At 46.3% G+C, this 15,532-nt stretch overlaps 1 protein-coding gene across 1 annotated transcript in view; it reads right to left on the reverse strand.

The window, feature by feature from the left end:
* Window positions 1-13,861, reverse strand: part of ZNF614 (zinc finger protein 614) — a 37,189-nt gene extending 23,328 nt beyond the window's left edge. Inside the window, exons 1-5 of the mRNA XM_045440472.1 lie at window positions 13,643-13,861; window positions 12,037-12,227; window positions 8,443-8,569; window positions 6,980-7,075; window positions 224-1,879 (exon numbers count right to left, since the gene is read on the reverse strand). Of these exons, the coding sequence (XP_045296428.1) occupies window positions 224-1,879; window positions 6,980-7,075; window positions 8,443-8,569; window positions 12,037-12,051 (1,894 nt within the window). The 5' untranslated portion in view covers window positions 12,052-12,227; window positions 13,643-13,861. The remainder of the gene's footprint in view (window positions 1-223; window positions 1,880-6,979; window positions 7,076-8,442; window positions 8,570-12,036; window positions 12,228-13,642) is intronic.
* Window positions 13,862-15,532: the final 1,671 nt, after the last annotated feature.

The raw sequence follows: 15,532 nt of genomic DNA on the forward strand, positions 1-15,532 counted from the left end.
TCACCACATACATAGTTTGTCTCCTGCATAAATTCCCTGGGAGGTACTAAATAGGATTTTCCACAGTCGGTACAAATCAAGGAAGTCAATCCCGTGTGAAATCTCCAATGTGGCACAAGGCGTATTTTCCTCCTCAAGGTGTGACCGCGTTCATTGTGTCATTAGGGTTTGTTTCCATTATGAGTTCTCTGATGTACAATCAGATTTCTCTTTGAGGAGAAGCCTTTTCCACATTCACCGCATATAAAAGGTTTCTCTCCTGTATGAGTTCGCTGATGAACGATTAGACGGCTTTTCACAGTGAAGCCTTTCCCACATTCATTGCATGCATAAGGTTTCTCTCCAGTATGAATTTGCTGATGTAAAATCAGCTCGGTTTCCACAGCGAAGGCTTTGCCACATTCGCTGCAGACATAGGATTTCTCTCCTGTATGGATTTGTTGATGTACGAGGAGATAGCGTTTCATGGTGAAGCCTTTCCCACATTCACTGCACGTAAAGGGTTTCTCTCCAGTATGAGTTCGCTGGTGTACCACGAGATTGCTCTTAAAGGCAAAGCCTTTTCCACATTTATTGCATATATAGGGTTTCTCTCCAGTGTGAGTTCGCTGATGTAACATCAGTCCACTATTCACAATGAAACCTTTCCCACATTCACTGCATCTGTAAGGTTTCTCTCCGGTGTGTGTTCGCTGATGTACGACCAGCCGACTCTTCAGGGGGAAGCCTTTCCCACATTCGCTGCAGACGTAGGGTTTCTCTCCAGTGTGAGTTCGCTGGTGTATGATAAGCATGCTCTTCACAGTGAAGCCTTTTCCGCATTCACTGCATACGTAGGACTTCTCTACCGTATGATTTCTCTGATGTACAATGAGATTACTCTTCCTGGGAAAGCCTTTTCCACATTCGTTGCATACATAGGGTTTCTCTCCAGTATGAGTTCGCTGATGTTCAATCAGTCGACTCTTCATGGTGAAACCTTTCCCACATTCATTGCATAGATAGGGTTTCTCTCCTGTGTGATTTCGCTGATGTATGAGGACATAGTGCTTCGTGGTGAAGCCTTTCCCACATTCGCTGCAGATGTAGGGTTTCTCTCCTGTGTGAGTTCGCTGGTGTATGATGAGCATGCTCTTCCCAGTGAAGCCTTTCCCACATTCACTGCATACATAGCACTTCTCTCCAGTATGATTTCGCTGATGCACAATGAGATTACGCTTCCCTGGGAAACCTTTGCCACATTCGCTGCAAACATAGGGTTTCTCTCCGGTGTGAGTTCGCTGGTGTTCAATTAGACGGCTCTTCATGGTGAAGATTTTTCCACAATCATTGCATATAAAGGATTTCTCTCTTTTATGAATTCTCTGATGTTCGTTGAGCCTGGACTTTCTGGAGAAAACTTTTGCACAAATATTGCATCCATAAGGTTTCTCTCCTGTATGAACTCTGTGATGATCTGTCAGCTGAGACTTCTTAACGAAGGCTTTTCCACATTCACCACACACATGGGCTTTCTCTATTTCATGAGTTCTCTGATGCTTAGTGACTTGGGACTTATTGCTGACGGGTCTTGTACTTATAGGGAATTTAACCGCAGAATGAAAATCTTCACGCTTATCATGCAGAAATGATTTCTCACTTCCGTTGACTTTTGTAGAGTTCCTAATTTCATAGATCTTGCTCTGGTTGGCTAAACTTAAATTTGATTTCAAAGTTTTTATATAGAACTCAAACATATGATTTTGCCTGAAAGGAAACTGACTTTTGCTTTGAGGGACGATATTTCCGAATGCATTGTGTTCGGGGTACAGTTCCATACCTTTCAGCATTCTTTCATCTTCCCAGTGACCCTGCAGGTGATTATCAACTTTGCCAGTTTCTAAAAAAGAAGAGAACAATGAATCCTTTCATAATCTTGTTTTGAATAAAACTTTATTTATTTTTTAGAGAGAAAGAGAAAATAAAACTTTATTTTTTATTTTTTTAGAGAGAGTGACGGAGAGAGAGATCATCTCAAGCAGATTCCAGACTTGGAGCCCGATGTGGGGCTCAATCCCAAGATTCTGGGGATCACGACCCGAGCCAAAATCAAGAGTCGGACACTCAACTGACTGAGCCACCCAGGTGCCCCCGAATAAAACTTTAAGAAATTCTTTGGTGTTTCTTAAAAACGGCATTTTAGTGACAACAGCATAATACAGAATGCCATATATAAATGTTCCTTATCTCTTATACATTGATAAAAACACAATTATACAGACAAACGAAAAGAAAAAAGCAGTAAGTGTACCAATAAGGTGACACCGTTGACAACGTATGTACATTTGGCTGCTTTCTAACTAGGAACTTGCAGAGATACTAAGACACAAGTCATTTTTGGCAGCAAATGACAAGGTCGGAGGGATACCATTCCACAGAACTTGGAAAGACATCAGGTCACAGGGGTGGAAGAGACTACTATCCAGAACGATGAGGGTTGTGTTTATTCACTCCAAGCTGTTTACTGAATGGCTCCTGTGTACAGGCACTTATGCTGGTGTTTGGAACATTTAAAATATGCCTCATTTTCACTGATCTTAAGCCTAGTTGGGGAAAACCAAATGAAGAAAAAAAAAAGAAAGGAGTTGGATACTGTTAAATGTGATTAAAGGAGGAACGGACACTGGAAAGTAGAGAAAAACAGGACATACTTGCATAAGGAAAAGACAGTTAAATGATGAATTCAGCAGACAGTGGTTAGGAATCAGGGTGACCCTGCTAACTTTATGGCTTGAGCCACTGGGTAGGTAGAAACATGTCAAATGGAGATGAGGAATATTACTGAGATCCAGAAAGTGTTGGAAAAAGTCTGTGTTGCAAACATCGAGAGGATTATTAGGAATGTAGTATAGGGGCATCTGGGTGGCTCAGCTGTTTGAGCGTCCATCTCTTGGTTTTGGCTCAGGTCATGATCCCATGGTTCGTGGGATGGGGAGTCCTGCATCAGGTTCTGTGCTGCTTGGGGTTGTTTCTCTCCCTCTCTGCCCCTCCCCCCACACACGGTCTTTCTGTCTCTCTCTCTCAAAATAAATAAACTTAGAAAAATGTAGTATAGACATCAAGATCTGGTTGGGGGTATAACTAGAGATAGCAGTGTGGAAAAATACATACCTGTTATTCAAAAGAGGACCGGGTGAAACATTGGGAGGACACAGAGAATGAAAGATAATGAAAGTTTTAGATAGTCCAACATTTAGTTTGCGGATTCTTTAAGTTCACTGAGAGAAACCAAACTCTGACTAGAGAGATCAGGGAAATATGCATACTAAGGTGTATATAGAAAAAACGCATTTGTTACCTAGCAAATAAGAAAGTAAGGCCTTCAGAATTTAACATGAGCTGAAAGACACTCTTGCATTATAATCCTGTTCCTAAATTTGCCTTTCTATAGACCACCATCCAACTAACTTCCCAAACATCAATCAGATTTAGTGGACCACAGTCCAACCCTGGTCCGCCCGGCTCATATTATCCTATGTTCCAATCATACTGAATAGGCCACGTGTGATTGGCAGGAAATCTTTGTACAAAAAATACAAAACCAAGCACAGCCCTCCACCATGCTACCTCGATTACTCACCTATCAAACCCAGTCATCCTGGCAATAAACGTGTACATCATCATGAATACTCCCATTCATCCATGTCCCCGCTGCTTCTCCTACAGACACCTTCTAATGCTGGCTTTCATCCAGCCAATTCCAGACCACTCTGAATAGTCAACCCCATGGCCTTGCCCATTTCCTATTTCATGCCTTCATTCCTAATTCATGGCAGCATCTTCTTAATTCAAAATGTACGTGTACCTTATACATATCATGCTGTCATTCCATTCTGATCGGACGACCATGAGCTCTATTTCCTCTTTATTTCTAAATTAATCCCTTTATTGTTCGTGTTTAGAGTTACCTTCAGTGAAGATTTAACCTCACCCAAAGAGAAGTCTGGCCCTTGCCCTTGGCTCCAGAGAAGTGATCTCTAGGCCCTTGGAATGTCCTACCTGACAGGAATGTCTTTGTTTGCCTGGGGTCTTTGACCACCGGACATTCTAACAATGTGATTTACGATGGAGGCTTTGGGTCATGCCATATCAGTTCCAACCTTCAGACCCTCAGAGGAACTGGAGACTACAGGAATTAGCCTGATTTCTGGAGGGGCTAGAAACTAAAGTTCAGCCACGTGGGCAATGTGGGATTGAGCCCCAGTAAAAATACCCAAAGGATCAAGTGAGGTCCCCTGGTTGGCAATACTCTGTTATTGTCACACACCGTGGCTGGGAGGAGGAAATGCTGACCATGAGTCTGGAAGCACCATGTTCGGACACTTCCTGGACTCCATGTGACCCAAGAATTCCACTCCTTGATGTATACCCAAGAAAAATTAATGTTCATAGAATAATTCATAAAAGCCCCAAAAGTGGAAGAACCCAATGTCCATCAATGGATGAATAAGTAAATAAAATGTGGTATATCCATATAGTGGGAGTATTATTTGGCAATAAAAAGGAATGAAGTGCTGATACATGTTAAAGCACAGGAGAACTTCAGAAACATTAGGCTAAATGCAAGAAGCCAGACACAAAAGACCAAATATTTTATGATTATATGAAATATCCAGAACAGGCAAATCTGTAGATATAGAAAGTAGAGCAGGGGTTGCCTGGGGCTGGGGGCCTGGGAAGAAATGTTTCTTTTTATTCTTTATCTTATTTTTTTAAAGATTTTACTTTAAAAAAATTTTTTTAACGTTTATTTATTTACGAGAGAGACAGAGTATGAGCATGGGAGGGACAGAGACAGAGGGAGACACAGAATCTGAAGCAGGCTCCAGGCTCCCAGCTGTCAGCACAGAGCCCAACACGGGGCTTGAACTCATGAACCGTGAGATCATGATCTGAACTGAAGTCAGAAGCTTAGCAGACTGAGCCATCTAGGCACCCTTTTAATGTTTGTTTATTTTTGAGAGAGAGAGAGAGAGAGAGAGAGAGAGAGTGAGTGTGTGTGTGTGTGTGTGTGTGTGAATGGGGGAGGGGCAGAGAGAGAGGGAGACACAGGATCTGAAGCAGGCTCCAGGCTCTGAGCTGTCAGCACAGAGCCCGACGCAGGACTTGAACTCATGAACCATGAGATCATGACCTGAGCCGAAGTCGGCCACTTAACTGACTGAGCCAACCAGGCACTCCAAATTTTACTTTTTTTTTAAATTTTTTTTTTTTTTTTTGAGAGAGAGGGAGAGAGAGAGAGACAGAGAGAGAATACGAGTTGGGGAAGGGCAGAGAGGGAGAGAGAGAATCCCAAGCAGGCTCCATGCTGTCAGCACAGAGCTCAACGCAGGGCTCGATGTCACAAACCATGAGACCATGATCTGAGCCAAAATCAAGAGCCAGACGCTTAACCAACTGAGCCCCCCAGGTGCCCCAAAGATTTTACTTTTAAGTAATCTCTATAACCCTGAGATCAAGAGTTGCATACTCTCCTAACTGAGCCAGTAGCCAGGTGCCCTAGAAATGTTTCTTTTTAAAGTGATAAAAATATTTCAAAATATTTCAAAAAAGGAGCCCTAGAAATGTTTCTTTTTTTTTTAACTTTCCTTTTTTTAATTTATTATGAGAGAGAGAGAGAGAGAGAGAGAGAGAGAGCAAGCGGGAGAGGGGCAGACAGACAAAGGGAGATAGAATCCCAAGCAGGCTCCATTTGGGGCTTGAACTTAATGAACCGTGAGATCATGACCTGAGCCAAAATCAAGAGTCAGACACTTAACCGAATGAGCCACCCAGGTGCCCCAGAAATGTTTCTTTTTAAAGTGATTAAAATCTTTCAAAATCGGGGATGGTTACATAACTGTGTTAATGTGATACAAAGCACTCAATTGTATGCGTTAAGTTGGCAAATTGTAGGCTCTGTGAATTATCTTAAAGCTGCTTACAAAAAAAGAATATGAAAAACAAATGATTTAGAGAAATTAGTACAACGGGAAGACCTACGATGAACCAAAGGAAAATCAGAAATATCAACCACAGGAAGGAAGCCACAGAAGCAAACACAGCTGATTTAGGCTAGACCTGATGATGTAAAACCATCTTTTCCAGTGAAACAGTCAACAGAAACTTTTCTAGTGACACAGTCAACAGAAACAGCAGAGATCTTTAAGACAAGAATGCCACAGTTAACAGTGTGGGCAGGATAAGGTGTGCAGTACTAAGACACAATAATGTTAAAATGGGATCAAGAGGGATTTTTTGTGTGGAGGGCAGAGCATTCCTATTCCTCGTGCAGGGACTCGGAAATCGTAGGCAGGTAAAATACCTAGAACTGAATTCACACCAGACAACAAGTAGGGAGGTATCGGTTTGGAGTCTCATCCAGACATCAGAAAGAGCTTAATCCATGAGCCAGAAGAGAAATCTCAAGTATTAGGAATACAGCAGAGAAAATGGAAAGGATCTGAAGACCTTCGAGGTGGGGGAAGAGCTGGGAAGTGGACCAGGGAAGAGACCAGGTTACTGTGGAGACACAACATACAGGGTGGAGTTGGCTGTTGGGAGGGAAATCAGCATTTCCAGAGGGGCCGGAACGTGCAACCGTCGGAAACAGTGTGAAGTCACACATTTCTCTTTGGACTCAGCCCCCGGGAGGGTAATTTCACAGCCAGGGTGGGAGGAACAGGGACACCCACTCTGATGGGGCACAAAGAAGGGGGTCAGCTACAGAATCCACGGAAGAACACTAGGCAAAAGCAACACACATTAAGGCGTAAAATGAAAAAAAGCAAGGATCAGATATCAGAAGAGGAAAAAAAGAGTTCTACTTCCTTCTAAAGACCTGGAGGAAAAGCTCTCCCATGGCGGGGAGATGCATGAAGTCCTCAAGCACCCGGCCCGCCTCCTCTCCCCGGCTGGAGGGGGACTTCCTCAGTGACCCAGCTAGCTGGCTCCCACTCACCTGGACTGGTTCCACTGCGGACTTCCTCTTCTATCGCCCACGGTTCTTCCCCTCGTTCCAGCTTGGCGAGCACATCTGGTTTGCTGGCTTGATGCCCTGCCCGTGGGAGAGACAGGACACTTGGAGATGGGCTGGGGTGTGTCGGGATGGGAGGACGCTACACGTGAGGGGCTGAGGCAGTTTTCACATCTGCACGGCAGGGGTTCTTCTCTCGGGAGAGGGCACTTGTGACGCTGTGATATTATAATATATATTTAGTCTTTGTACAGGCTCCCGGCACAGAGCTTGTAAGGCCCTTGTAATTTCCTGAGTGGCAGCTGTGACAGGAACATCTGTTCCAGGATTTGTTCTAAGTTCCAATTCCTGACACAGGAACTTCTAAGGCCCTTGGAGTCTCCAGAGTGAAGGGTGTCTTTTGTGAACTAATGACTGGTCACAGGGGCACCGATCTAGCTTTAGCCTGGGGGCTGGCTGCCAGAAACACCCACGAGTGATTAGGAGGTTGGGACCTTCAGCTCCAACACCCTCCCCCGGCCACTGGAGACTGAGTTAATCACCAGTGGCTAATGATCTCAATGGTTATGTCTACATAATGAAGTCTCCATAAAAAGTCCCAAAAAACCAGGCTGGGAGAGCTTCCAGGCTGATGAACACACTGGGGTGCTAGGAGGGTGGCTTACCTGGACAGGTCATAGAAGGTCCACACCCCTCCCCCCATACTTTCCCTTCTACCTTTCTTCCTTTTGGCTGCTCCTGAGTTTTATCCTTTATAATAAAATGGTAATCTTCTTTTTTAATGTTCATTTATTTATTTTGAGAGAGAGAGCACAAGCAGGGGAGGGGCAGAGAGAGAAAATCCCAAGCAGGCTCTGCGCTGTCAGCACAGAGACCAATGTAGGGCTCAACCTCACGAACCGTGAGATCATGACCCGAGCCGAAACCAAGAGTCAGACACCTGACCGACTGAGCCACCCAGGTGCCCCCATAAAATGGTAATCCTAAGTAAAGTGCTTTCCTCAGCTCTGCGACCTGTTCCGGCAAATTAGCAGACCAGAAGCGGGGTTGCAGCAATGCCTAATTTATAGCTGGACTGAAGCGTGGGTACAGTGGGTACCCAATACTTGCAACTGGCCTCCAAAGTGAGGGCGGTCCTGCGGTACTAAACCCTTAAACCTGTGGAGTCTGACGCCAACTCTGGGTAGTGTCAGAACTGAAATGGATTGCAGGACACCTAGCTGCTACCTGAAGAGCTGGAGGCCTGGTTGTCGGTGCGGAAAACCCCGCATCATTTGTGTTGCTAATAAAAACAGCTCATAATACGTTAGACCCTTTTAGCATGTGCCAGAGGTGGTCCTGGGAATCAGCCGTTCAGAACAGTGCAGGGACCCTGAAGTGTAAGCAGCTGAGAAAGGAAAGGCCACCGACCGGGCACCTTCTGAGGGACACAGGGAAACTGTCCTCACCCACGGACACCAGGTTCCTGTAGTTCTCCAGCATCACATCTCGATACAGGTCCTTCTGGGCGGGGGCCAGGAGCCGCCACTCCTCCCGGGAGAAGTCCACGGCCACGTCCTCCAGTGTCAGTGATTCCTGTAATAACAAAGCCCTGTTTAACATGAAAGGTTCGCTTTTATTGGTTCATGAGGAATATAAAGGAAGCTGCCCTGCTAAGAGTAACTATGACGCTGAGACCAGTTCTGAAGTATAGGAGGTGTTTTTGTGTGTTTGTTAAGCCCTTCTCTGACACCAGCTGGATGGCCTACAACTGAACTCAATTCTGACACTACGTACCTGGAGACGGCGTCACATTTCACAGGTTAAGGGGTCAGTCCCACAAGACTGCCCCTGCCCCCGCTTCAGACACCAATCCACCCGTTGTCACCCGTGCTCTAACAAACTACAGAGTGGAGGTTCCAGTGACCCCCCTCCTTGGGTTTGATTAATTTGCTTAAGCGGCTCAGAGAACTCAGTGTACTTAACCGCGTACTAGTTTATTATATATGATAAAGGATACAGATTTCATCCAGATGAAAGAGACGAACAGGGCGAGGTCCGAGGGGAGGGGCGTGTCACCCCCTCAGCACCCACGTCCACTAAGCTTGGAACTCTCCAAACCACACACCTTTGGGATTTTATGGAGGCTCCATCACAGGCATGGGGGGGTCATGAACTCCATTTCCAGCCCCTCTCTCCTCTCTGGATAATGGGGATACAGCTGAAAATTCCACACTTCTGATAATGGCTTGGCCTTTCTGCAGACCAGCCCCCATGCAGGAGCTCACCGAGTCACACCATTAGAACAAGAGCTGCTCTGGGGCGCCCGGGTGGCTCAGTCGGTTAAGCGTCCAACTTCGGCTCAGGTCATGATCTCACAGTTTGTGAGTTTGAGCCCTGCGTCGGGCTCTGTGCTGACAGCTCGGAGCCTGGAGCCTGCTTCCGATTCTGTGTCTCCCTCTCTCTCTGCCCCTTCCCTGCTCATGCTCTGTCTCTCTCGGTCTCAAAAATAAATAAACATTAAAAAAATTTAAATAAAAAGTTTATTAAGAACAAGAGCGGCTCCTATCACCCAGGACATTCCAAGGGATTTAGGAACTCTGTCACAGATGAGATCGAAGACCAAATATCGGACCGAAAGACGCCTCCAGTGCTCTTTTCACTTAAGGAACTACAAGGATATTAGGGGGCGCCTGGGTGGCTCACTAGTCAGTTAAGCAGCTGACTTCGGCCTGATCTCACGGTTCGTGGGTTCGAGCCCCAGACTGCAATTATGCAAGTTGATAATGTGCTATTATTAAGCATTGGCGAAGATTTTAGGCATAGACGATCCACATATCACTTAGAAGGTACCCGCTAAATGCTTTACACAGTTTTACTCATTGAGTATGACTACAGACCAATGGAATTTTGTATAGTTAATATTCATCAATCCATTGCAGTCATTATTTCTTTAGATGCCTGGATTAAGAACAGATTATGCTCTTTGGAGTATGGTTCCACCGACACACAAGATGTCATGACAGGTGTGTTTACATACACAGATGTACATAAATCCGGTTACGTTTGTAAGTGGGCCACGTGCACAGATGCACACACAGGTCCAGGGACAGCAGGAGCACACCACACATCTGTTAAAGCGGTATGAAGGAATGAGGAAAGAGGCCATGAAGAGAGAATGTACTTTTTTGCTTTTAAGTTTTATTTATTTACTTTGAGAGACAGCATGAACAGGGGAGGGGCAGAGAGAGGGAGAGAGAGAATCCCAAGCAGGCTCCATGACATCAGTGCGGAGCCTGACATGGGGCTTGAACTCACAAACTGTGAGATCACGACCTGAGCCGAGATCAAGAATCAGATGCTTAACCGACTGAGCCACCCAGGTGCCCCGATTTTTTTTTTCTTTAAAAGGTACTCGTGAGCAATTTGTATAGTTACAGGAAACAAAAACACTAAAAAGAAGAGTAGGTAAAAACTGGATCTAAAAACGGGAAGGGGGGGGCGCCCGGGTGGCTCAGTCGGTTAAGCATCTGACTTCAGCTCAGGTCGTGATCTCGTGGTCCGTGAGTTCGAGCCCCGCGTCGGGCTCTGTGCCGACAGCTCGGAGCCTGGAGCCTGCTTCGGATTCTGTGTCTCCCTCTCTCTGACCCTCCCCCGTTCATGCTCTGTCTCTCTCTGTCTCAAAAATAAAGGTTAAAAAAAATTTTTTTTAAACAGGAAAGGATTCTTCATTTTCCGAGATCACATAAAGTTGTAAAGCAAACACCCTAGAAGCCAGTAATTCAAGCCCTTACTAGACAAAATGTTGTGCAACTATCTAATGCCAAATCTGTACTTGAATGCCAGTACAGGCACCTGTTCCTGGAGCCTTACTTTGGTCCCCTGAAAAAGCCGTGTTCACTGAATTTGCTTGGTTTATCCCCCAGGAGTCTCTGTGGAACTCTATAATAAACAGCAGGAGAGAGTCAGCTGCTGCCTTCATTAGAAGGTTAGTGTTCTAGGGCACCTCGGTGGCTCAGCTGGTTAAGTGTCCGACTCGTGATCTCTGCTCAGGTCATAAACTCACAGTTTGTGAGTTCGAGCCCCATACACTGCACTGATGGCACACAGCCTGTTTGAGATTCTCTCTCTGCCCCTCCCACGCTCGTAGTCTCTCTCTCTCAAAATAAATAAACTTAAATTTTTTTTTTTTTTTTTTTTTTTTCAACGTTTATTTATTTTTGGGACAGAGAGAGACAGAGCATGAACGGGGGAGGGGCAGAGAGAGAGGGAGACACAGAATCGGAAACAGGCTCCAGGCTCCGAGCCATCAGCCCAGAGCCCGACGCGGGGCTCGAACTCCCGGACCGCGAGATCGTGACCTGGCTGAAGTCGGACGCTTAACCGACTGCGCCACCCAGGCGCCCCTCAAAATAAATAAACTTAAAAAAAAAAAAAGGTGACTGCTGAAAACACTGTCTACCCCATCACCTCTAAGAAGAATATAAAATTTTTCCTGAGTCCTCAGTGCCATGAAATATTGACATCCCCTGAGGAACCTTTCTGCTTTCTCCTCTCAGTCACTGCATATCATGTAACTTAGCATGATTCTCTTGTCATTGTCACACATATTAGATGCAGCGTGTCAGCTGATGTAACCCAGAGGATCCTTTAGTTACATATTATGTTCCAACGCTGGTCATTTACCAGGAATCACATTAACACTATATTCTTGATTCTACTTTGCCATGATGTTGGAGGTAGAGTCAAAGTTTATTTCTCTCTAGATACTGAACGGATTTAAAAAAAAAAAATAAAGTTATTTATTTTGAGACACAAAGAGAGAATGTGAGCAGGGGAGAAGCAGAGAGAGAGGGAGAAAAGGAGAATCCCACACAGGCTCTGCACTGTCAATACAGAGCCCGATGCAGGGCTTGAACTCACCAACTGTGAGATCGTGACCTGAGCCGAAATCAAGAGTCAGACACTTAACCAACTGAGCCACTCAGGCTCTATATTTTCACAAGCCTCTATAAATTCACCAGGGAATAAAGAAGAGAATTTTAAAAAAAGACAAAAATCACCTGGGCATTGATCATTTTCTTCTGTTTTGAGAAATGGCCAACAACTGGGATATTCTGTCTTTGTCTCTTCTGGATATGCCCCAAATTTCTAGTTAGAAATCTAGTAGCCAGTCAAAAGTGCTCCAGAAATGACACTGTCTAGGTCGTGGAACTTCCTCTTTCTTCATTCATTTCTTGTCTCTTGTCAGGACCTGTAGGCCGAAGAGCAAAATTACTTTCAGTGTTACATCCTCTCTTGCTGTGTACTCACCTTGACACATGGTCCCCAGTATTTGTGTCTATTTGGTTCCCCAGGAATCATGACTTAGGCATAAGACCCTGAAGTAGCAGGTAATGGGAAGTGGCAAAGGAGAATCGGAACAGAACTCTGCCTCAGTGGCAAGTAATTTTCGGATCAATTTTAGAAATGAGGCCATATGGACAGCGAGGAACAGTGAATTTTTCCTTTAAACTATGTTGCTCTCCTATCTCTTTATTTACCCTATGTACATACACTTCAATATGCAGAACAATGAGCACACCAAAAAGAGAGAGAGAGAGAGAGAGAGAGAGAGAGAATATGAGCTATAGAATCAAAGTTTTAAAAACACCTCAACAAATTAAAAATTAAAAGACAACTCAACAGTATAAATACTGAGCAGCGCCTGGGTGGCTCAGTCCGTTAAGTGTCCGATGTGGTCTCAGGTCATGATCTCTCAGTTCATGGGTTCGAGCCCCACATTGGGCTCTGTGCTAACAGCTTGGAGCCTGGAGTCTGCTTCGGATTCTGTGTCTCCCTCTTTCTCTGCTCCCTCCCCTCTCACACTCTCACACTCTGTCTCTCTCTCTAAAAAACCTAACATTTAAAAAATTTTTTAAATACTGGGAAAATAGCAGACTTTATATAATATATAACCTGAAAGGAAATATCCAAGACAACACACAGTAAAATTACAGAAGGATAAACACAGAATCTTAAATAAAAGGCTAACAAAAACAAAAGGCTAATTAATTTTAAATCTGCTGAATCGTTTCTCTCTCCCAAAACTTTCATTTCTGCGGATTCAAAGGGACGGGATGATGTGGAGAGCCAAAAGAGATTAGAAAATTATATGGAGGAGGGACTTGGACCTGAAGCTTTTAAGGAATGTTAACATTCAACACGTCTGTTCCAGGAGCCAGTCTGAGCCCAACGCAGGAACCAGCCGGGGCCCCTGAGCCTCCAAGCCTGCTGTCACACGATCCTGCACAAAAGACAGGCCACGACCCCACCGAATCAATACCAAAACTGGATCAGCTACACTGACCTCCCTTAATGGTTCCTCAACCACTGAGCTCCAAATTATTGCAGAACCAGAGCCAAACGCCGCCTTCTGTGACAAACACCACCCCACCAGCTGTCAATCACCTACAGGCTGGGTGACCTGCGAAGACCCTAAAACCCTGACCTCAGGACTCTCGGTAGTTGATCTGTTAAGATCTTTAATCACTGACCAGCACAGCCCCCCCAGGATTGACCCCAAAGACATCTCGATTACAGACATTCAATACAGACTCCTCCGTGCTCACCTCCAAAAACACACCCGCCCTACGCTACCTTCACCGACTTAGGGGAGCAACAACTTACCTAGAGGCCGACAGGCCGCCCCTCTCCCCGCCTTTTCTACAAATAGACCCACACAAGGACTTGAGTCTCTCCTGAACCTGCAGCGACCTCTTCAGGGCCTAACTTACTTCCCTAAACTTCCTTCGCTCTAGTTCCCTCGCCCGGCCTCCTCTCCCGGGAACACCTGACGAGGGTCAGCGGCGTTTCTGGCGCGTTTCTATGGAGAACGGAATACGGGTGTCCGGCTCCTCCTTATGAGGTCATAAGTCCGCGCGGCCGTCGCCTCGGCGCCCCGGGGGCCGCCATCTTTGAATACCCGCCGTACGGAAACCTGGGCAGCGGTGTGTTTGCGCCGTGAGGCGGCGGTGAAAGAACGCCGCGGAAACCCTCGCCCTTTCTCGCCCCTCCAGGCCTCACAGGAAAATGGGGAGATGTTCAGAGGCTCCCGCTCACGCGAAGCAGACGTGATATGGCGGTAACCTTTGAAGGGACAGAGGACCCTTAGTTGTAGGGGACGCGGAACGGCGCCGAGTTGACCAAGGCCGGAGCCGTTCCCCATCTAAGGGGCGCGGCTCCTCCGGCCGTGAGGTCTCCGCTCGGTGGGAAATTAAAATAACCTCTGGGCACCTCGGTCTCGATTCTCATTGCGGAAAGGCTCAGCGGCCGTGTAAAAGCTCCAGCAGGCTTGCCAAGAAAGCGGGCGGCGCGCTGCGGCCGGAGAGGGCCGGGGCAGGTGCCCGCCGGCTGGGAGGGAGCCGCGCGGCCGGGAGCTCGGCGAGGGTGCCGGGGAGACCACGGTTTGGAAAAGTGAGATGGGGTGGGGCATGCGGCGGTCGCCAAGAGAGCTGAAGCCACGGTCGTTGTGAGCCTTTTGCCAGCTTCATCCCATCCATGTCCCTTACACATCCCAGGCAGCCACTTCTGTCACTCAAGATTAGGGGCGCCTGGGTGGCTCTGTCGGTTAAGCGTGGGACTTTGGCTCAGGTCACGATCTCACGGTTTGTGGGTTCCAGCCGGCGATCGGGCTCTGTTTCCCTCTCTTTCCCTGCCCGTCCCCCACTCGTGCTCTCTCAAAAGTAAATACATGTTAATTTTTAAAAAAAAATTATAAAGGGGCGCCTGGATGGCTCAGTCGGTTGAGCGTCCGACCTTGGTTTCGGCTCAGGTCATGATCTCACTGGTTCGGGGGTTGGAGCTCCGCATCGGGCTCTGTGCTGACAGTGCGGAGCCTGCTTGGGATTCTGTCGCTCCCTCTCTCTCTGCACCCCGCCCCCGCCAAAATAAATAAATAAACTTAAAAAAAAATTATAAAGATTAGTCTGCAACATATTCATGAAATTAGTTCCGTATGTACTCCTTTTTCTAGCTTCTTGCACACAGCATAATTGCCTTGGGGTTGTTTCCAGTGTTTTGGATATTGCAGCTGGAAATGCTGTGAATATTCACGTGCAGGAAATAAAATGAACACAAAAAACAGATTGACCACAGCCCTGTGCATCTTCACCAAGACGTGTTTGCCAGTCTTTTGCAGGCCTGCTACGCGTTTCTAGCCTGCTCTCGCTCATATTCTCCTCTCCACCCCGCACCGCCTCCCCACCCCCACTCCCGCCAATGCCAGTTGCTGAGCTTAGAAGTCTCCCTCACCGCGAGGAACCAGACACCTCAAGAACACAGGCTGTGTTCACCTGTTTGCCCCCGCTATGTTAAAACCCGTAGGCTATTATAATTTTCAGAATGCACCTGATAAAGTCATGTAACCACAGGTCAAAGCAAAAGACAGTTCCATCTTCATACTCTTCCATCATTACTATGCTGGCCCAGTCTCGCCCCTGATACTAAAATTGTCCCTGCTTGCACCGTTGGTCTGTACTAAGCTCGTTTTCATACAGCAGGCAAGGTGATGCTTGTAAA

This window comes from Leopardus geoffroyi, chromosome E2, assembly GCF_018350155.1.
Source record: "Leopardus geoffroyi isolate Oge1 chromosome E2, O.geoffroyi_Oge1_pat1.0, whole genome shotgun sequence".
In the NCBI taxonomy this organism is placed as follows: Eukaryota; Metazoa; Chordata; class Mammalia; order Carnivora; family Felidae; genus Leopardus; species Leopardus geoffroyi.